Below are 22,508 nucleotides of genomic sequence, written 5' to 3'. Positions count from 1 at the left end.
TACTGTCTCATTTCTCAAATAACCATGGTATTGCCACATGTCCTCATTCTTCAATAAGCTGTTCTGTGTTATATCCTGCATATCTAACATTTATATTTAATGCTTTTTACAGAAGGAAGAGGCTCAATTTACGCTGTATGCCCTCTTTTTGTGCCATGCAACTCTAGAGGCTGTCAAAACAACGGAACAATCTGTTAGAGTGCATCTACATTTGTGACAATACATTTCAACAGGCATTTAAAGTCAAGCCTCCTGCCATCTCCCCCAAGAAAACTCAGAACCTGAAATGATGAGTGGATGAAAGTCTGGCAAAACCATGCATCCTCTGTGCACCTATACCTGTAACCACAACACATCAAGTCTGGCCTGAAAATGCCTTAGAAAAAAGACCAGATTTTTTTTTTTTTTGATAAAATGGCAAAAACTGCAACATTTGATAAGATGTCGAAAAGCCTTTTTTCAGGTGTCAACTGTCCAACTTTAACACTTTGCCTTTTCTCCTCCAGACCTCTGAAATCAGTTCTCTCCTTGCTGGTATGTATTCGGTGATAAAGCACAATGTTTTCCCCAGTCCAGCTCTGGGTAGCTTATTATGGGAGGTGGTCCATGAAATATTCTCGTGGATCCTTTGAGCTGACCTGGCGTGAATGGAACAGCGTGGCCCTCTGTCTCATTTTTAGTGGTCCTCTGTCTCGGCCGTTATCAGTCTTCCTCAAAGCCAGTCTGTCCCGTTACCCCTGCCAAAGCGAGCTCTCTTCATCTCAGTTCTTTGAGCTCCGCCCGGAGAGAGTCTCAGCAGTACACAGACCAGTAGATGAGGTTGAAGAAGATGTAGGAGCCGGGGAAGATCATGCGGGAGTAGGTGTCGATGGCGTGGGTGTTCTGGATGATGCGGAAGGCGCGGAGGCCCTTCTTCTTGGTTGCCGTGGATTCGCTGCTGACGGACAGGTGCACCACCATGTGCTCCTGCTTCTCGGGCTCCTCGGGCACCATGGGGGCCTGGGTGTACCCCGCCAGGCTGTTGGTGTCCGCCTCGCTGTATGTCCCGTCCAGCATCATGGTCCGGGTGTGGGACATCCCGCACGTGCAGGGGAGAGACTTCAGAGAGAGAGAGAGAGAGAGAGAGAGAGAGAGAGAGAGAGAGAGAGAGAGAGAGAGAGAGAGAGAGAGAGAGAGAGAGAGAGAGACAGAAACAGAAAGAGGGAGCAATACAAAGAAAGAAATAATGATTCATTTTATTGATCTTATTATGACAAGGAAGATTAATTATGTCTATACTGTTCTTACAATAACAGTGACAGGGACACTGATTGGTATTTAGAGATTAATTATTAAAATTTAATGTGAAGTCTGTAACAAGAAGGATCAATAAAGTGCTGATCTTACTGTAGCAAGAGAGATCTTCTGTGTTTCTTTTATAATGATCTTAACGTGGGAGATTATTATTCATACAGTGTTGATCATGTTACTGATTATTGTTTGAGTTCAGTATAAGTAAGGGCTTTTACCGTAGCTATTTTTAGTAAATGTCATAGGCTGGATACTAGTTATTATCAATAAGTCACAGAAATATGCAAAAATAAGGAAATTAAGTCAAGGAAATATGCACATTTCATCCTCAAGAATTTGATATATCCTTTTAGTGTAAAGTCTGTCATTAACAAGTCTAAAGTTGTCTGCTTTCTCTAGGCTTCTGGCTTTCCCCTGTTCTGAAACAGCATATTGTTCAAACAATATTTAGAGCCTGACAACACCTGTCATCTGCTTAAGGATTAAATAATATGTAAAAATATGAACTCTTCACAGACCCCAATAACCAAAGCCATGTTATTCTGGCTAAATCCTTCCCAAACACAGGAACGAACTCTGACACACCGAGTGATGTAAGAGGAGAAGCCAGTCTTAATGTTAATAAATATGATTTTTTGAGTTTCCCTGTTAACAGACTTCATCACCAGGGCACCTGGCCTTGCTCTCAAATCTCCTGCTTCACTCACATAAAGGAACTGCATTCAGCTGATTGAATGGGAAATTAAGGTAAATAAAGGTGACCTTTACCTGTTCCCTCATCCGCTCTCTCATCTTCCTCTCCCTACGCTCCTGCACGGTGGTCAGGTAGTTGACCGCGGCGTACTCCAACACCGACAAGAACACAAACACAAAACTGACCCAGAGGTAAATGTCCACGGCTTTGATGTAGGAGACCCTGGGCATGGAGGCGTTAACCCCAGTAATGATGGTGGACATGGTGAGGACCGTGGTGATACCTAGAGACAGTCAGAGGACATCAAAAGCCCACATGATCAGTTCACACTGTGTGAATTATCTGGAAGGCTACGTGAAAAATGCTTACAAGCAAACCTACCAAGCTTGTTTGAATAGCTAGTTAACAGGCTGGTGGGATAAAAAACGACTTTTATGAGGCAAACTGGCAACATTTTGCTCAGAAGACTTGGCGACACTGGAGCATGCCAAATGAATGTAATGCCATTTCAGTTCAGCTGCCATTTTACAGACAATTCTCACAAGCTGGAAAATGGAAAAGGGAAAGAACCAGTGTTAGCTGAATGCGTTTAGCCAATTTAGTGGAAAATGTCAATTCAAACTCTACTCCAAAGCCGCAGAAATGCTGGGGAGTTTGTTCAAGCACAGTAATGTGAACTGAACTTAATGTTGTATTCACTATCTGCATTGCAGTTTGTTCTTAACATTTGGTGTGTGATGTTTTATTCTTTTTTTGGACAAAATACATTTGGTAGTTGCTGAAATGATCAAAAACATTGTATAAAAACTATCAATCGCTTTAAATTTTAATTAAAATTTAAATATGAAGTCATTGGGGTGGGACAGTATTGAGTTCCTACCCAGTGAAACCCTAGCGGGTACAGCACGGCGGTCGATCCAGAAGGAGACCCAGGACAGCATGACCATCAGTGTGGCCGGGAAGTAGGTCTGCAGCAGGAAGAAGAAAATGTGGCGCCGTAGGGTGAAGTTGATGTACAGACGATTGTACCAGCCTGGGAAAAGAGCGAGAATACACATAAATATCCAAGTTTGATTCCTGATTCTAAGGCATATCTGGAGCATTGCTATGACATTCTAAAATATTACTACATTATTCCTTCCTTTGCATATGAAGTTCTCTGAGGTACGTTACTGACAATACTTCATATTCTCAAAAGGATTTACCTTAAGTGTACTTAGACCTCTACACAATTAACCAGTCCAACTGCAATGCGCAGGTTCATTTCAGCGACAGCCAAACTGATAACATTAAAGGACAGTTAAAGGTACAAAGCGCAGTGTGGTCAGACTGAACAAAGGCCTTAGCGTTCGGGTTTATGCAGATTTATCTGATTTCTGTCATCTGCTAGCCAGACCTGTGCTGCTGTAGAAGGCCAGTCTGGAGGTGGTGTGGAACTTCTGAATGAGGAACTGAGACAGAGAGATCCTGTCGTCCGTGCTCAACGACTCGTCCCCACTCTTCCAGTAGAGCATGAGGTCTTCATCTGTGTAGGCATCTGGAGACAGCCATTAACACGCATTAGTCTGATTGTCTGCATTTTTCTTTATCTATTCTCGATGCCTATTATTAATTAATGTTGTCACTTCATGCGGGCTGTATGAAATTTTTCACACAAATTCTGGAAAACTCAATCTATCACAGTTTTTCATACCACCGTTGGCACAAAAGGTAGTCTTCATCTGCAGATTATAACAAGTGCATTATACAGTCAGAATTCATATATATTGTAAGAAAGTAAGCATACAGCATATTTAAGTGTTGGTCAGCCCCATGGGAATCATATTACTGTAAAAGTGATCTTTTTTGCTGTGTGTCTAAACTTGCTGACAGGTATGCTGGGGAGAATGCAATGCTCTAAGCATATATTTCAGCCAAGCGGATTTAATACACATAGATGAATAATGAAATCAACACTTACAGCTTTCCAGCTCCAGCGAGCAGGTTTGTGAGTCCAGAGGGAAGCGGCTGAAGTCCATGTTGCAGGCGGCTGTCACAGTGACCCTTTCATTAAAAACGCACCGATGAGACGGAGGCAGCACAAACACCGGCACAATGACATTCAATCACAGTGTGCTCCAGCCTTATTTCATTAAAAGCATACTGATGAGGCAACACATCTGCACCATCTTTTTTTTTTACTGCATTACGATTTTAAAGGTTGCTGAAGTTGACTTAAAAGATGAGAAAGAGAAACTTCAAACCGAAGTGCACAATGCAAGTAAAATGAATCTAGGCCAGAGTTTGCAATAGCAGTGGAATTTTAAACCCACACGGTCTAAACACACAGCAGTTTCGTCCATAAATATGAATAACAAAACTGAACTAATGTTACATTCCTATCTTTTCATATTTTTCAGTCATTTTGACACTGTCAAGTTTACAGTAAGTATTACAGTATGCAATCCATAAAAGTAAAAATATTACACAACTAATACAGTAGGACTAATACAGACTAGACAAAAACAATTATTGGCATTCAGTACCAGGATTCAGTACTAGGACCAGTCAAAACAACATATGTAGAGCAAATAATCAATGCACAATCCCCAGTCGGAGTTAAAAAGCCACATGTGCGCAGCCTCTCAACCATTACACATGCTACTCAGGGGTTGTTTACAACCTCCCGACAAAATGCATGTGCATTGAGTGTCCACCAGATCACCACTGTCAGCCTCAGAGTGGACTGCCCAAATGAGCCCTGGCAGTTTCACCAATAATGATGTCCAGGACTTCGGATAGAAAACATCCATCTGACACTGAAAGGCATAGCAGACCTACATTCCATACTAACTGCTATCTAGGTCATGGAAGCCACACACAACAGATCAGTTTGGGCTCACACCCCTGCATGATCATACACATACAATGTTTACCAGCTCTTTTTCATCTGTCTTTTAACCTACAGCACTGGCCTCTGTCACCTCCAATACTGCATCTTGAAACTGATGACACACTAACAATTAAAATTAAAAAAAAAATGTGCATGTAGCTGAGGCAAAATTTTGATTTATGCTTGAGCTTCAGTTTTAGCTTTAGCCTCAAAACATATTCTCTACAGAACATGTTTTCATTATTTTCAAATCCTGGGGTTAGTAATTCAGTATTCATACAAAAAAATTCTAATGACTCAATGCACCAGATTCAATTTACTTCAGATAGTGTCCATTTTTTATTTCTTACACAGCAACATACCTCGTTAAAGGGGTAAACATGTACGAAATGAAAATATGGAATAGCTCCTTAAATCCCTAACTTTATATGAGACTGAGAACAGCATGTCTACATTCGCCAATGTGAAATACTGTTTTGAGCAACTTTCTTGTTAAACCTTTTATACCTTTTGTACCAGATTTTCAAAAGAGTTGTTATCCGTTTTCTTCAGACAATCTTACAGTCTCCTCAGAGATCTTACAGACAAGGCAAACATTTTTCAGAAATCGGGTCAGACACACCGTGACACCTGTGCAGGATCCTCCCTCACCTCAGACTGTAGAGCACATGCCCGTCGGGAAAGACACGCAGCATGATGTTGTCGGTGGTGGTGTCGTGGATGAAGGACCGTTTGGAGTGCACGAAGAACACGTCGGGCACCCAGATCTTCTTCACCAGCCGGCCGTCGAAGGTCATGCTCTTGTTGGTGGTGCTGTGGAAGGACAGGCGCTCGTCCTTCCAGTAGTGCCTGAGGTAGAGGGTCATGGTGAAGTCCTGTGTGGAAAGGTGAGGATGAGTGTTTGAAGTCTGTTCACTACGAGGGGGGTCATGCTCGCTCTGTTGCAGGGTGAATAAAACATGCTGAAAACAGAAGCTCACGTAGACTATGTACTTTAAACTGTGACTGTAGTTCAGGTAAAAGACAAAATATTCAGCACAAAATATTCCACAAAGTAAGCAGCAGCTGTTATGGTGCTCACACTGATGCCTTTTATGTGTTATGCTAATGTTGCCTCTGCTAATATTTTCCAGGAGTCTCTCAACCAGCTTTTCCCGGGGTTAGGGAATAATTTTCTAACTGACATAGCAGAACAAAGCTATACTGAATCCCAAGAAGTGAAGAGAAAATATAACCTTGACATCTCCAAGCCCATTTCTTCCATTTTCAGAAAAGAGTGATTTCTGAGGACAGTATATTTTTGGATATTTCACAAGCCTTAAAAATCACAAGTTTTTCTTTTCCTCAGCTCAGTATTTGAAGTGAAAAAGAAAACAATGCACCTTAATCATTTTATTTGTGCTTATTTGTCCAATTTGGACAGGAAAACACTTTGATATCTATACCATTACAACAAATATAATGTATTTCTAAGAATATCATAGAAAAGTGCAGTGCAGTGATACATTTTTTGATCAAAAAGCTGCTTAATATTTTAGTACAAAACATGCTGGAAGCAAAAGGCATATATTATGCATGCCTAAGCAATGAACAAGAGATTTGTCAGCAACCTCAAGAGGGGGAATAGAGCCCTTACTCAAAGGTGCTAGCAGCCATGGTAAATTATATATTTATTTAGTTTTATAGTTTTGATTCAAAATCACATGTGCGGCCTACACATTGGGAGTCACGGAAGGTAATGCTTATCAGAAAAAGAATACCCCTCTGACACATGAGCACATGCGTGCACACACACACACACACACACACACACACACACACACACACACACACACAAAATAATCACTGCAGGACTGCAGTCACACAGCAGAGATGTTGACTTGTGCCACACTCCACTACTAATACAGATAATCCCTCATTCACTCTCCTCTGTGTTACATAACAGGAAAAGCATAAGATTGTCCATAGATACCAGCATGTATGAGATACACAAGGCCACTCTTCATGTATTTGATAGTTTACATGCAGGTTTAAAACAACATACAGAAGACACAAGAATGTGTTAGCATGCTGTTACCGACACAATGTAGAACTAGCGTTAGAAACTCAAGCCCTGGCACAACCAGAACTGAACAGAAGAGATTACAATATTATACTGACAAACCACTGATAAACATTATATTTCTAAAGGTATAATACATTAACAATTGAAAACATGTTTTATTTTTGTCAGCATTTTCTTAAGGGTGCACTTTTAAAGTAATTTCTGGTTATAATCCTGATGTTGATTAAAATTATTTATTTCTATGAAAGAGTCTTATGACTCGCATCCAATAAAGCAACCAACAAACCAACCAATTTGCTGCAATTTCGACTGCTGCAAGAATTCCTTGAGAAGAACATTGTTTGTCCCCAGTGGGTGAGAATTGTGAAAGCAGAGGTCAAGCAGTGTTCATACCATGTCCACTTCAGAAATACTGTCCAAGCTTTCCACTTGCACATCAACACCAACTGGAATAGCAGGGCCTGCAAAAACAAAGGCGCATGCCTCATTACATTATTTTCATTTATCAGACACTCTTATCCAGAGCAACTTGCACAGATTACAACTTTATCCGTTTATACAGCTGGATATTTACTGAGGCAACTGTGGGTTAAGTACCTTGCCTAACAGTATAACAGCGGTGCCGCATCAGGGAATCAAACCAGCAACCTTTTGGTTACCACTGTAGCTCCTTACCACTACACAGTGAGCTTTGTTTCCTTTTTGTCAGGTGAACAGACTATGGGAGGACCAGCAGCCTGATGTAGCTTGATCTTGTGGTTAAGAGTGAGTCACTGATAGCACATAACAATCCCCTTCATTCTGGGGCTTCACAATGCCTCCTGCTTCCATAATGTCTTGACATCTATCCTTGAACAGAATTATTGTCAGGGACCTTGGCTTGGACTTGCCATCCTGTAGGGGGCGCACTTCAGCACCAAGCTACTTTACCGCTGTAAATATCTGGATAAGGTCCAGCCCTCTTGGCCATGTAGGCTCAGACACAGCTCCCAGTGAAATGACCTGGACGCTGATCCACAGGTCTAACATTTTTTGTGGTAAGACTCTTGTTCATATATTTGTACACTGATACGCCTCTGTTGTGCTTTGGTGTGTGCGATCCCTTGATCTCTTCAGAAAGCCAGCAGGATCGTAACGAGATCCAAACACTCCCTGCACCCCGGTTTGTGGGACAAAATGGTGCGCTAAAGTGACACACAGTGTTTAGATGATGATATAGGTTGAAGCAAGATTTAGATGCATTTTTTACCACTTTGCATCACTTATCCATACACTGTGTAATCCTGAGAGATTACCAGAGACGCTAAATGCTAGATTAGAGTCTCAGCCCGACAGGCTATTGAGAGCGAAAGTGATGGTGGGATTTCTTCAACACTTTGAGATTTATTTACCATTTAATAATCTCCCTCTAACTGTCAGGAAAAAAAAATAAATAAAGTGAAGCGCAGTGTGCGGTATACAGAAGAGGATCAAAATCAAAACAACTTTCATATTTGGCAGCACTCGGAGGGAAAAAGAAGAGCTTGTTTTATTCTCCAAAGCTTCACTGACAATTTATTTTCCCAAATGATTTTCTCATGCACATTTTTTAAAAACTCTCTGTCAAATTAGGTTTTGACCCGTGGTAGAGGAGTCATGGATTGAAAATGTTTGAAGGATGCTCTTGCTCTGTTTTGTCCCTTATTTGCCTTTAAACATTGCATTAAAATCATTTTCAAGGCTATGTGCGTCACAGAAACCGTGACACCTCGATTCTCCTGGAATATAAACAGAGGACGCACTTTCCAATCTTTTATTCCTGTGATAATTTCAGAGAAAAAATCTGTGTAGCATCCCTCAGAATGAGGAGCTGTACCATGGAACCAATTTATACACCAGGTCAGTCTCTCATTGGCAGGATGTCCACTGAAATCTGATACCTGGGATTGCAGATTAGTCTACCTAACAATGCACCTACCACATATGGGATAAAAGAAGCCTGTCTCCGTCCACGTCCACGGTGACAATGTTAAAGGCTATTAAAGTGGCCACTTTCCTGTGATCACTTTGCATTTTGAATGTACATCTGATTGGAGTTTGAAGATGGATTACATTTTGTGTACAATGCCAGTATGCCTCTATATGCATCCATGGGAAAGTGTTTAGTTATATGTGCCATGTACATACTTAAGGCATTGGTCCTCACAAAGGATATTTATAACTGTACATCCAGAACCTTCCCCTGGGTTATACTTCCCATTAACCAAATTCCACCTTTACAACATGTACTATATAAGGTTGAAGTGTGGAATAGTGAATAAGGAACTCCAGAAGAACTTCAGGTTTCATTTTAAGGTGGCCCATCGCTGTTCTAGCAACTTAAGCTTACAATTCAAACTGTAAAACCTGATGCAAACAATACATTTTAAAGAAGTAAGACATGCAATTTCTCCTAGATGGGGGGCATCCCTAAAATTTTTTGAAAAGAACTGTATTCACATTATGCAAAAAAAAAAAACCTCCATAGGATTTAGATATAAATTGAATACTCAGAAATGACAAGTGCTGCCAGGTAATTGGCAGAGAAGACATCAATAAAACACTTCAGTGCCTGCTGTTGCAGCTGATGAGGTCCCCTGTAACTGTTCCGCGAATAATTGAGACCCTCTCACCCCTGCGCATTGTTCTATTACCCATAACCCCAGTAGGCTGCTCCCCTGCCGCGCTGGTCAATTCCTCTGCCATTTTCAATTGGCCCGTTTGATTTCAAGTGGAGCCTGTTAAACAGGAACACAGCTCCTGGGTGTAATCGATGTGTCAGAATAAATCATGCCTTACAGCCGGGTCTGCTTTGTCTCCTGGGTCCATCTCCAAATGACCTTGGCACTCTTTCTTGCCCATTCTGAATCCATTCATAGTTTAAAAGTCAACCGGATTAAAGCCTGAGATTTTTTCAGCCACTCCAGTGCTCTGTTTTGTTTGCAAATTTTTTACAGCATTTTCCAAAAAAAAAAAAGAAAAAACATTTTAAACAGTCTGCTGCCGCCATTTAAGGATTGATAGTAGTCACAGTTTGGCTAACTGGAGGCAGCAGTTGATTGATCCTGAATAACCAAAACCCTCCTGCCACAGTCTAGGCTGATGATTTTAGGGCATGTCTGCGGGGCGCTCTGTACTCTGCTACTGCTGTAATTAAATGTTTCGATTTACACTGATGAGCCAAAACATTATGACCACCTGCCTAATATGCTGTTGGTCCTCCGTGTGCCGCCAAATCAGCGCTGACCTGCCAAGGCATGGACTCTACAAGACCCCTGAAGGTGTCCTGTGGTATCTGGCACCAAAACATTAGCAGCAGATCCTTCAAGTCCTGTAAGTTGCGAGGTGGATCCGCCGTGGATCAGACTTGTCGGTCCAGCACATCCCGCAGATGCTCAATCAGATTGAGATCTGGAGAATTTGGAGGCCAGGGCAACACCTTGAACACTTCATCGTGTTCCTCAAACCATTCCCGAACAATGTGTGCAGTGTGGCAGGGCGCATTATCCTGCTGAAAGAGGCCACTGCCATCAGGGAATACCATTGCCATGAAGGGGTGTACCTGGTCTGCAACGATGTTTAGGTAGGTGGCACGTGTGAAATTGAGGTCCACATGAATGGCCGGACCCAGGATTTCTCAGCAGAACATTGCCCAGAGCATCACACTCCCTCCATCGGCTTGTCGTCTTCCCATAGCGCATCCTTGTGCCATCAGTTCCCCAGGTAAATGGTGCACACATACACAGCCATCCACGTGATCTAAAAGAAAACGGGACTCATCGGACCAGGCGATCTTCTTCTTCCACTGTTCCAAGGTCCAGTTCCGATGCTCGCGTGCCCATTGTAGGCGCTTTCGATGGTGGACAGGGGTCATCATGGGCACTCTGACCAGTCTGCGGCTACGCGGTCCCATACGCAGCAGGGTGCAATGCACTGTGTGTTGTGACACATTCCTCCCATAACCATCATAAAAATTTTCTGTGACTTGTGCCACAGTAGACCTTCTGTCGGTTCGGACCAGACGGGATAGCCTTCGTTGCCCTCCTGCATCAATGAGCCTTGGGCGCCCAACACCCTGTCGCTGGTTTGTGGTTTGTCCCTCCTCGGACCACTGTCAGTAGGTACCCACCACTGCTGACTGGGAGCACCCCACAAGCCTTGCCATTTCAGAGATGCTCTGACCCAGTTGCCTGGCCACAACAATTTGGCCCTTGTCAAAGTTGCTCAGGTCTTTACTCCTGCCCATTTCTCCTGCATCCAACACGTTGACTATAAGAACTGATTGTTCGCTTACCATCTAATCTACCCAGACCTTGACACGTGCCCTTGTTTGGAGATTATCAACATTATTCGGTTCACCTGTGAGTGGTCATAATGTTTTGGCACATCAGTGTAGAAAAGAAATGGTGATGCGTAATAACAACAAAAAGTACTGGTAATTATATGGATATGGGATAAATTCAGAGAGAACAGAAAGTCCGCACCCAAAACTCTCAAAGGGAATCCACGTTTATTCTATTTCATACAAACAGAAAAACGGCAGTGGAAACACCGGGAAATCACCTGTTAGCACTATACACCTACATCATCTAAATAGGCTTAAAGAGGTAAGTAAAACCTGCTCACTCTCATGTTTCCAAACAAATCAAAGATTAGGCAGGTTTGTGCCGCTATGATTGCATAGATTCAGTTCATCAAATTCAGCACACAAATGATAAATAATAGTAATATTAATAATAAACATATTAAAATCCACTGTAAAGTAACCTTCATTTGTTTTCTGAAATCCATACACAGACAAAGGTAACCAACACTAAAATGGTACATTCTCCCATACATTCTATAAAATGGGGAATTTAGTCAGAGAACCCCTTGAGACTCCAGATGGCATGGAAAAGGTGGTATATATACTGCCTAATACCCAGACTTCACAATGTACATATTTACCAGGCATCTCTTACAATGGCCATGTCTGTTCACAACTTAAATTCTTCCTTTAGGCAAACAAGGGCTGGATCAATGCAAATTTCTCTGTATCAAAATGCTGACACCATGTGGACAACCGTAATCGGATTACCATCTTCACATAACCGGGCCCTCTTGGGGAAACTAGCAACACCCACATCAGGCGATAAGGAAGGGAATTCTGGGAATGAAAGCTTCTGCTTTCTTATGAATCCCATTAGAATAAAATATCAATGTAAAACATCAGTGCAAATACTGTTATTATAATTACAACTGGGCCTTCTCCAACTGTATTAATGATACTGAATAATAATGATAATAATTCTATAAATAAGTCACCTGCATTGCATTTTCCTCACCTCTCCCTGTACATGGAGCCATAATCACCATAATCATTGCCCTCGCCATTAGGATTATTATTAAATGAAGTGTACAAATTGCTCATTGCCCACTTCTGTCTATTCGGAGTGAGTGTCACCCTCATCATTGCGATTATTACCACATAAAGTCTGTGAATAAATCACGGCGATGTGCGCCTTGCCCACGTCTCTTTCTCTGCATTTAGTGGGAGTGTCATCCCTGTGAGCAGATGTCAGCGGGGGCACAGAGTGGGGGGGGGGGGGGGGGGGGTGGATTGCTGCTGCATGCGCTAATCCAGCCAGCGGAACCCTCTGCCCTTTAATCTCCTCATCGAAGAAGTCTACCCCAGCAGCAGACAGGGCCTCGTCCGCGCTCCAGATGGTTTGAGCGCACCCGCCCACCGCCCCCACACCCCCCCCACCCACCCACCTCCCTCACCCCCCCCCCCCCCCCCCCAACGAGCAGTGCTTAGAGCTTTAACACAACATCAAAAAAAAAACTCTGCTTTACATTCCGCCACAGAGGATGTGCCTGTGAGACAAGCACGCCAACTTGGAGGATGACCGGTGTGACTAAGAAGGCGTTCCCCTGCGATACGCTGAGAGACAGACCTAACCCTAACCCTGCCTCTAACCCAGTCCTGCACAAATCCAGTTTTTCCCTGGTCCACAGCCATTTTGTGGCCTTCCACTGGGTTCATGAATAACTTTGCTGGCTGTGGACTGCAGTAAACAACACCTAATCCAAAACAAAGAGATGCCAGGGTACCAGTCATGAGCAGCACTGCTGCACGGGTGATAACACAGTGTTTTAATTATACAAGATATGCTCAATTATGACCATGTGCGTTCATGAAAATATATCAAAGTCACTGATGATAAAATGACATAGCATCAGAGGGCTGGGCCGGTTGGTTTGCAAAACTGGAGCTTTTGAGCAAAAATATTCATCCCTTTTAAGAAATCCAAGGCTTCCAGAGGAAATAACTTGTAGTATTTGGGGGGGGGGGGGGGGGGCTTTTGTCACAAACCTGGTTCACAATTTAATGAAATCGAGACAGTTATGTTTACTGCTGGTTAATGAAAACTGCCGCAAACTCTGTTATGAACTTATCTGTTCACTTTACCATGGATGCTAATTGACCGGCTAATTTCCATTACACTCTGACCCCACATGGGTAGATTTCAAATCTCTGCACAGTTTTACCAAAGAGTTTTAAAAAGGCCTCCCACTGCCCCTATAGTTTTCCCTCAGGATTAGCAGAGATGAATTGTGGGTAGTGACCCTGGTATCCTGTAGAGGTGACACCTCTTCATGCCACATGTAACCCTATGAGGCACTGCTGAAGGGCATGGCTCATTATTTACTCTGCGGACAGCACAGAGAGGAAAGTGTGTTAGCTATTCAGTAGTGTGAGCCATGTACCCATCCTCATTGGCTGATAGTGTTCCTGCTTGTGGGGATATCTGGTGCGGTTTGATAAAGAGGCTCTCCCAGGGCCCTCTACTCAAGAAGCAGGGTGTCTCTTTGAAGTAAGTCTTAGCCAACAGAACTCAGAGAGTACCAGGGCAACTGGGTAAACCTGGCACGGTGTGATAGGTACCTATTTCAGCTTTTGGAATGGAATTTTTCCATCGGTATCATGGATATCACAAAATCTCTAAAATTACATTCCGGTGAAACCCAGAATTCCAAAACACCTTGCTTTATAGACTCCTGTAAAGGACTGCTTACAAAATGCATATGCTACAGTGTGGAAGGATAGTAGTAGTTGCAATGTAGTGTAGCAATATCGCCTTGGGTTTTTGTCCAACGGCTTTCTTGCAAATCAGCTTAAAGTAGCAAAAGTAATGAGCTACTGTCTACTGTCTAATGAGTTACTGTCTACTGTGCTTAACACAGCCATTAGGTAAACTTATATACTTAAACAGTGGGGGGCTCTCTCAACTATTTAATTAACGAATTCCAAAATTATGTAAAGCTGAATATTAATGCAGTCTGCTACCTCCATACTTCAAGAATTTATCATCATGTAAAAACTAGAACTCAAAATAGGCTAATGTCCAAGCAGACAAGCAGAGTAGGACTCGGGAAAACATTAAAACTGCAGCGATGTGGCATACGGACAGTACATCACACAAGAATTTCATTATAAACTGCTAACATCCCTTAGAAAGTCCATTATATAAATATCTATGGACCTTGGACTAGTGGACTATGACACTGCTCTTCACCTCCACTGACTCCTATAGATTATCCAGCACTTTTTTTTTACCATAACACCGCTGGTACTATTCAGTTCTACATAAACATCAGACCCACAGCTATCTTAGCCATCCATAGACATCAGGCAGCAGCATCAGGCATCTTTGTGCCTAAGATGTTCCTGTTTGTTCTTTCCAGTGTTTGTTTTTGCATTTGGTTGCTCAAAAAACATGAGAACATTACAATCTTTCACAAACTCAATTAAGGTCATCCTTTTTCCATTGTGTGTGTGTGTGTGTGTGTGTGTGTGTGTGTGTGTGTGTGTGTGTGTGTTGTTGCATAGGACACAAAGCTGCTCAGAGTCCTAGACACATATTAAAAAACAGGAATATTGTTGTTTTTATTGAGCTTTTATCTTTCCGCACACAGCACCTCATTAATGGGAAAGCACTGAAGCGAGGCCTTTTGAGACCATTTTAAAGATCATATTGTCCTCCCTTCCTGTTAATCTGTCCCCTCATTTTACACTGAATGTGCTAAAGCTTACATCACCGATGGCCTCACACCTGTTTTACACGATCCCACTTTACATATATGAGCGCTAAATCCGTCATGTTTCCACCCAGCGCGCGGTCACGTCATGTCTAGCAGACACATCGCAGCTGCGATTGCATTACAGTAAATGACAGCGGAGTGGTTCCCTTTCCATGGATTAGCAACCAACTAAACCTCCTGCCAGTTATTTCCCTCCAGATTAAGGCTATATCGTGCATTAGATGCTGGTACTCCCTCTGAAAAGAAATCCCATTGATGGGATGGCTTTTGGAGGATATTCTACGAAATCACAGTAAAATGTGCATGCTATCATCACCCAGATGCATATGTGATTAAGTAATGACAATATATCTGTATACATATACTTGTCGGTCTGTGCATGAAGGACAGATCCACCAACAGCAGTACACTAAGAATAAATTAATATATTCACTGTCTGCTGGCTTCACAGGGTACAGATAATTACCTATTCCCTTAAGCTAACTTCTTTTCAAAACAACAAAAAAGTAGGTCAAACAACAAAAGAAAATGAGATAACATTTCCACTAGTTAAGCAAAGTTGCTTTAACAGTAATAAAATTATACGGTTAGATCAATGACCAACTGTGCCATCCCCCTGTATGTACAAGACCACTGCTTAAAGAAACACAGGCGCTTTCTGTCTGAAATAGCTACATTTCCTATCCTTAAACAAACTAACATTTTACATGAAACCAAAGGCATATGCCCTAAACAAGGGGATAATTGCCTAAAAGCACTTAGAGGTTAGAAAGAGCAGTTCTTAAATCAACCAAGCAGTCAATTTCTTCTTACCTCTGCACTGGACTTATTGTGTATATATGGAAACTGGGACCATCTGAAACAGGTGTGTAGCCATCAGTGATGTAAGCATTAGCAAAAAGTCACAAAAACAACTGCAGACTGACTGGAACCAGGGATAAATCAGTTGTGCAATCATGTTCAGGATGTTTCCAACTTTGTTCAGACGTCCTGCTGAACACACAGCAGTGATCTCTGCGCTAATAATTCCTCTCTTAGGCAAGAAGAAACACAGCTGGCAAACAAGACAAGGGGCTTTCATTAGTTCCACTGTATGCCATCATGAGAAAGGAGAAGAGGTTCAGAGAATAACATCAAACAGCGGCAGCATTGTTTTTCGCAAATTAATTCACACCGTTCCTTTCAAAAGCTGCTGCGCGCTGACTTTGAAAGTCGTCTACATTATGCAGACAATCCAAATTTCTGTATAGTTTTCTATTCTGAGAAGCAATCCTCTTCTTTCTCCCAGACAGATTCAAAGAGGGGCCTTGAGCAAGTTCCCGTTTCATATTTTAATGCCATTCCAGCTCTCTGGAGAATTCTTCTCAATTAAACTACAGCTGCATATGAGGCCTGGCAAACGTAAGCAAACACACATGCATTTATCAAAGGAAAACCTACAGAATGAAGCATGTATGCTCTGGGATATGGAATCTGCATGTCTAAAAGGCTTTCACTGAAGAACAAACTTACCAATCCAAACACATTTGACAAAGGGGGTGGAGGATGAAGACTGGGTAAATTTAAGAACATCTGGTGTGGAGGCGATCACATGATCAGAAACCTAAGGGTGGTTCAATAAGAAAATAAAACCCGAGAAAATCTCCTGGTTGGATACACTGATAATCTATAAATCATTCTTGTGAGGGCAACTGGTGTGCATCTGGGCTCAGCTAAACCCTTCATTATGAAAATAAAGACTGACTTCCAGGGAACTTTAAATGAATGCTTATTAAGAACAATAACTGTACAGTACTAGTAACAAAAGGAAAAAGTCCTACGAGAAAAGCCAAGGAAAACCCTTATTTGGACAAAATAAGTATATGATGAAATCAGCCTTGTGTGAGTTTAGCATGTCCAGCTCAATAATTTTTCTGAGGTAAATTTTAACAGGTATTTTATGCAGGAAGATCCACTGAGAAAGCGCTTAATGCTGTTGACAAGTGAAAAACTGACACATTGATGCTGATACAACAGGTGTGGAAGGGGTTTGTGACCGCAGGCTGGACTCATAGGTGGGACACTCTCGACACTGTCCTTAAACACAACTCAGCAAATGCCCAGCTGAACAAATCAATAACAAGCTAAATGTAAGTTATGCTGGATAATTCTGTCCACTAGACAAATGGATCATGGAACTGTGACTTGATGTCAAAAAGACCTCTAGAGGGAGCCAATTCTTACTTTGCTAACACCTGTAAAAAAGAATGTATCAATGCAACGAAATATATTCAGTCTAAAGACTGCTTTTATTGATTAGATATAAATGTTGGGAATTTAAGAATTCCATAGAACACAAATATTTTTCCTCAACTTTATGATTTCTGATCTTTGACTAAAATGTGTAAACAATTTTGTAAACAAGGAGGCCACAGAAATTAAGAAAAGAATATGTGTGTATGAATACTGAAGGTGCTATTTTGTTAAATGTGTGAGCTTAATTTCAGAATAGCCCACAAGGTGAGAGGACAGTACAGTCATTTTGCCTTCTAGGACACACAACTCTAGAATTGTGACTGTTCAGTCCTCAGACACTTTAGTTAATAGGGTCATTCTCTGAATTCTGTGAAAAGCTCTAAATTATCCTTCTATAACACCTCCCAAGGGACATTTTAGGTCAATAATTACAACCCCCTGGTAATTTCTAAAAAAAAATCACTTTTAATGTTTTGATTTTCTGAGGAAAATCTTGCTCCTCTAAGTACATGAGGAAAAAAGGGGCATTGATTTCAATCACCTCTTCTGCAAGATGAAAAGTCTGAATGATCAAGAAGATCTTTTGAACACCGAGGATATCAAATGGGAAAAGACAAGGGGAGAGCAGAATTTTTAAAGCAGACAAAAAAGTCTTTGAATAAATGTAAAAAAAAAAAAAAAAAAAAAAAAAAAGAAAAGCACACCGATCTTTACCTCCAAACGCTGGCCTCATGGTAAAATCGTGATCGTCCACTCGCAGCAGCTGTTCTGTTTTTACCTTACGCGTTTTCGTCACGTCTGGCATCTTCGGTGCTAAAGCGCTGTGAAGAGAAGACATTTCATTGTACTGTGCACAATCTCTAAATCATTGTACCGCAGACTTGAAATGACTAGGAATGTAACCCTGTATGGAGCAAAACCTAGCCAAGAGACAACACCAAGTTAACACAACATCATACGTATTGCTTATCGTTGATTTTAAGTGTGAACAATTATAATGGATAATGGACTTACGGCTAAGAGACTGCTCAATATCTCAGAACACTTGCCACATGACCAATCAAGCCCATGTATGAAAACATCTTTTGCATGTGAAAACATTCATCTTAAGAGTCTTTGAAGTAAACTTTTAATTTGTAATGGATATTGACTGATGACTAATTCATGCCATTTAGATTTTTCTTCCTCAATCTAGGCATCTCAGCTCTGATCCTGTGGCACCATGGAACTTCTGGTTGTCCAGCTCTCTTCAGAACACTAATGCTCTCTGAAAGATAGAGAAGCTAACATTGGTTCAATTGAGGCAATAATGGTTACTTAAGCCAGTATACTCCATATCTTCCAGGAACAGGATTGAGTAGGCCTCCTCCAGATACTGCCCTTAAGTGTAAATCACCACACCAAAGACATTTTCACAAAAAGGCATTTTTAAGGTATTGGAACTGATGAAATCCCGATCAATGATTTCATCCTCTTTCAAACATGTGCAAGCTTGAAAACATTCCTTTTCCACAATGAAAAAGAATCCCGTACACTTGAGAAAGAAAGGAACACATAGTACGTTGTCATTCTAACAAAGGATTTGTCCTTGACATTGTTTTAGTCTGTAGGTATCAGGGCTCTTGGATATAAAAAAGCCAAGCCAATGCACAGCATAAAAATGAAAACATATTTTGATATTATCTCATGGTGTTCCAATTTAGAGAAGAAGCTGTTGTTCTGATAGCAGAAAGTACAGACAATCAACCAACTCTATCAAGAAAAAGATTACATTTCACACCGACATACGGTTCCTCAGAAATGAACAATGCTCCATACCAGGTGTGTATATGCCTCCTCAGATTCTGCAGGCTTACTAAACAGCAGGACAATATTTCCCCTGAGTCATGTTCCTGATATGAATTTGATATTAAATCCCTACTTTGATCCAAGTCCTGCATCCTTGCAGTTTACAATGACATTTCTCAAAGTTTACAAATTGCATCCCCTGTTTCCATCCTATTCACCTTAGGATGGTATTTTTTTTTTTTTTTAGGTTGAGACACAAGTATGGCCTGGGATACCACAACGGGTTTTAGGGAAGTGATTAAATTATAATAAAACTCTTAAATAGCTGTTTTAAATGCAGAAATCTGCGTAACTGTTCATGTAACATAAACTTTTGTTATTGCAGGGTAGAGAAGAATCTTGGCTGCATGTCTTATGACAGTATAATATTTTCATATTTTAAATAAATGACTGAGATCATATTTTTATAAAACTACATTTTTTTTTTGGGGGGGGGGACAGATATTTTTAAGGATTGCTTTGTACTGTGGATCCATTTCACTAGTTAGCTGTAGATCATGAGAGTTGTGGTCCTGTTGAATCAACAAATTGTGGCAGTGGTGTTTTTGTGGGCTTACCTGACAACACACACAAGAGGGCAGCTGTAATGTGTCACGTTGTAACCTCTCAAGGGTACACACAGAGTGACATTGTAATTATTCACCCATATCTCTGAGGATGGAACTGGAGATAAGAGTGCAAATACACACAGACACACACACGCATGCACACACACACACACACACACACACACACACACACAGAAGACTGACAGAGATAACCAGATACATGTGGAGGATACAGTCTACGTTTTATGAAGCAATTCATATTATAGTTCATATGAACTTGAATGAATCTTAAATAGTCCATATACTTCTGGTAGAATACAGACTAAATATAAGGAACAATTTGGTGCACCAAGTTTTAAGCTGCATGTTTTGCCCTATGCTAATAGTCCTTGATGGGTATCTAAAGCTGTTTACTCACAAAAAGTACACAATAACACATGTGCGCACCCCCAAATGAGTAATCAAAGGTAAACCAATAATGATCTAGCATACAACAAATGTGTGCTGTGCCATTTACAAATCAAAAACTGGTGAAGAGCCCCAGTGGACCCTTAAATGGGAGTTGTCCTTAATTTTATTAATAAACCATCGTATCCAAAGCCTGTGTCCATGACAATAATACATACATATGTAATGGATCACTCCATGCCAATTCGCAAAGTTGGTGCCAGTCCAACAGAATTTTTGCTATAAAAAGTTACCGGGGGGTGGGGGTGGAGGTGGGGCTGGGGGGTTGAGCTCAGAATTCAGTCATTTGTTATCAATTTTCAAAAACAAAAGCTAAAATTAACTCAACTCAACTTTAACATTATGTGAAGCACCTTATTTGACTTGCAATGACTTGTGCTTTCCTGAAAAAAATCTGCAATTCAGGGGTCACTTTTTGACAAGCTGCTAACCAATGAGTCAAAGTTATTAGTTCAGCTCCAGTCTGATCATTTGCCAAGATATGTAACGAGTTCAAGGCAAAATGACTACAACGAGGGGTGAAATTCACACTAAAATTCTTGTGATGGACACAGACAAGGTGTGTAACACTCCACAGCAACGCACCTGCTAATTTTGGATTTTCAATAAAGGTTAAAGTTGCAATTGAATTCATTAAATGTGTTGCAAATGTTCAGGTTAATGAACTACATAAGCACTGACCAAATTGGCCATATGTGAATTTATCTGTATAAACGTTATGCATAGCCTACGGTGTCGTGCACTGCAGATGGTCAGTTTGGTAATGATAAAGAACTCCACTGCTCTCCAAACTGGCAATTTTATTCATTTGGCATGGTATTGAGATTTATCTATATTAAAAAGGTCAGGTTCATAATATGGCGTTAATTCCAAGTTCATGGGGTCTATAACGTAAATGTATTTTCTGTGGAAATTTAACTATTACGTCAGATTTGAACATATACACAGCTCTTCATTAATATGGAAAATAGCGAGAAAACGAAAAAAAACATGCAACGTGAAAAATGTGAAATTGGTGAGCTACTATCCTCGTATCGAAAAAGTACTCGAAACCTAGACAGTCAGACATCGACCCTGTGCCTGCGCACGCGTGTCCTCTGCGCGCTTTCTGACAAAGACGCACATGGCACGCCTCGTTTTTGACTCTGATTAAATTGTTACCGATTCTAGGTAAAAAAAATAAATAAATAAATACATAAATAAATACATAAAATAAAGGCGTCAGGTGTCCACGCCCATTGAAATGTGCCCCCACGAAGTTTGCGCTATCGATGTAACCAAACCCCGGCGCGTGCTGCCCGTGTCCGCTGATGGGGGTACTTGGGCGTACTTGCGAAAAGAGAATAAATTGTTGTAAAAGATATACAACATGCAAATAAGGGCCGAATCTGTAATCGATAAAATACTATATGACTGCTCTCCTATCCCCAAAGACACTGATCAATTTACGCGCATCACGCGTCTCCCCCACTTGCAGATAAAGGCTTGGTACAACATTTTCCAAGATCTGGACTCATAGGTTTTCTCTACGCAGTGTCAATCAATCAGTATCGTCACTGTTTTCATTGAACGGTTAAATCTGACCAAGAACGTGAAATCCTGTAGTCGCTTAAGCATATTAAAATGTACACAATGCAGCTTTTATGAAAATATCTTAGCAAGCATTATGAATATCAGTAAATTTACATGTTACGACAACTATAGCTGCAGCAGCTCCTGCGGCTGGTAGTAATACTACTAGCAGTTATAACACTACTATTAATAATAGATTATGATGGCATTGCAATCATTTGTTGTTTAAAAACATGATATAGAACATTATGTCACTCCAAAGGTCTGTTTTCAAATGAACGTTGAGCCATTAAACGAAGACGTCTCGACTATCTATTGATAGTCATCAATACATTGGGAATATAATGCAGCCACTTACTTTCCATGCTTGTGTGCTTCAACGGGTCCCGTCCACCTCCTTCTCCTAGTTTTATGCTTTCGGCACTCACCAGCAAGGATCAGGCAAAAGAGTAAGAACAGCAGTTTTGTAAAATAAGGCATTCTGCGCACACTCTTAAAAATCCAAGGATGACACTAGAAGCTCCCAGTTAAGTCCCAGTCCACAGTGTTTTGAACATTGGTTCATCATTTCTTCTACAGCAGAATACGCGGTGCCACAGTCATCGCGGTTGTAGCTCTCTGTACCACCCGAATGAGTACCAGGGACTGATATGTTTTGTATTCCAAGCGGCTTGTCTCGCTTGTTATGTGATTGGTCAGCAAAGGCACAGCTGCTTCGAGGGATTCGAACAGAGGGACTTTGCGCGGTTTCCCGTGACCACTCTTCGGGTCATCATACCAGCCAAGCGCTGACGTATTGTACTCGAATTTTTT

General features: G+C 41.3%; 1 protein-coding gene across 1 annotated transcript; it reads right to left on the bottom strand.

Moving 5' to 3' along the window:
- On the bottom strand, positions 1–22,260 carry gabrr2a (gamma-aminobutyric acid type A receptor subunit rho2a). The gene is made up of 9 exons (XM_036541985.1): positions 22,054–22,260; positions 17,974–18,080; positions 7,315–7,382; positions 5,508–5,731; positions 3,945–4,027; positions 3,381–3,521; positions 2,865–3,017; positions 2,059–2,267; positions 1–1,098 (listed from the first exon to the last, which is right to left on the bottom strand). Exons 1-9 carry the CDS (start codon positions 22,173–22,175, stop codon positions 793–795), a joined length of 1,413 nt encoding a protein of 470 aa, XP_036397878.1. The 5' UTR covers positions 22,176–22,260; the 3' UTR covers positions 1–792.
- Positions 22,261–22,508: the final 248 nt, after the last annotated feature.

Source organism: Megalops cyprinoides, chromosome 12 (assembly GCF_013368585.1).
Source record: "Megalops cyprinoides isolate fMegCyp1 chromosome 12, fMegCyp1.pri, whole genome shotgun sequence".
Taxonomy (NCBI): domain Eukaryota; kingdom Metazoa; phylum Chordata; class Actinopteri; order Elopiformes; family Megalopidae; genus Megalops; species Megalops cyprinoides.
This window is presented reverse-complemented; position numbering and strand designations above follow the sequence as displayed.

Bases quoted from the DNA above. Each gene is read 5' to 3' on its own strand.
- gabrr2a (XM_036541985.1), bottom strand. From the start codon at position 22,175: ATGCCTTATTTTACAAAACTGCTGTTCTTACTCTTTTGCCTGATCCTT. The intron at 7,383-17,973 runs GTAAAGATCGGT...TTGTTTTTGCAG, and splicing joins CATGAGGCCAGCGTTTGGAG to GCCCTGCTATTCCAGTTGGT. The intron at 5,732-7,314 runs GTATGAACACTG...CTTTCCACACAG, and splicing joins GTATTTCTGAAGTGGACATG to GACTTCACCATGACCCTCTA.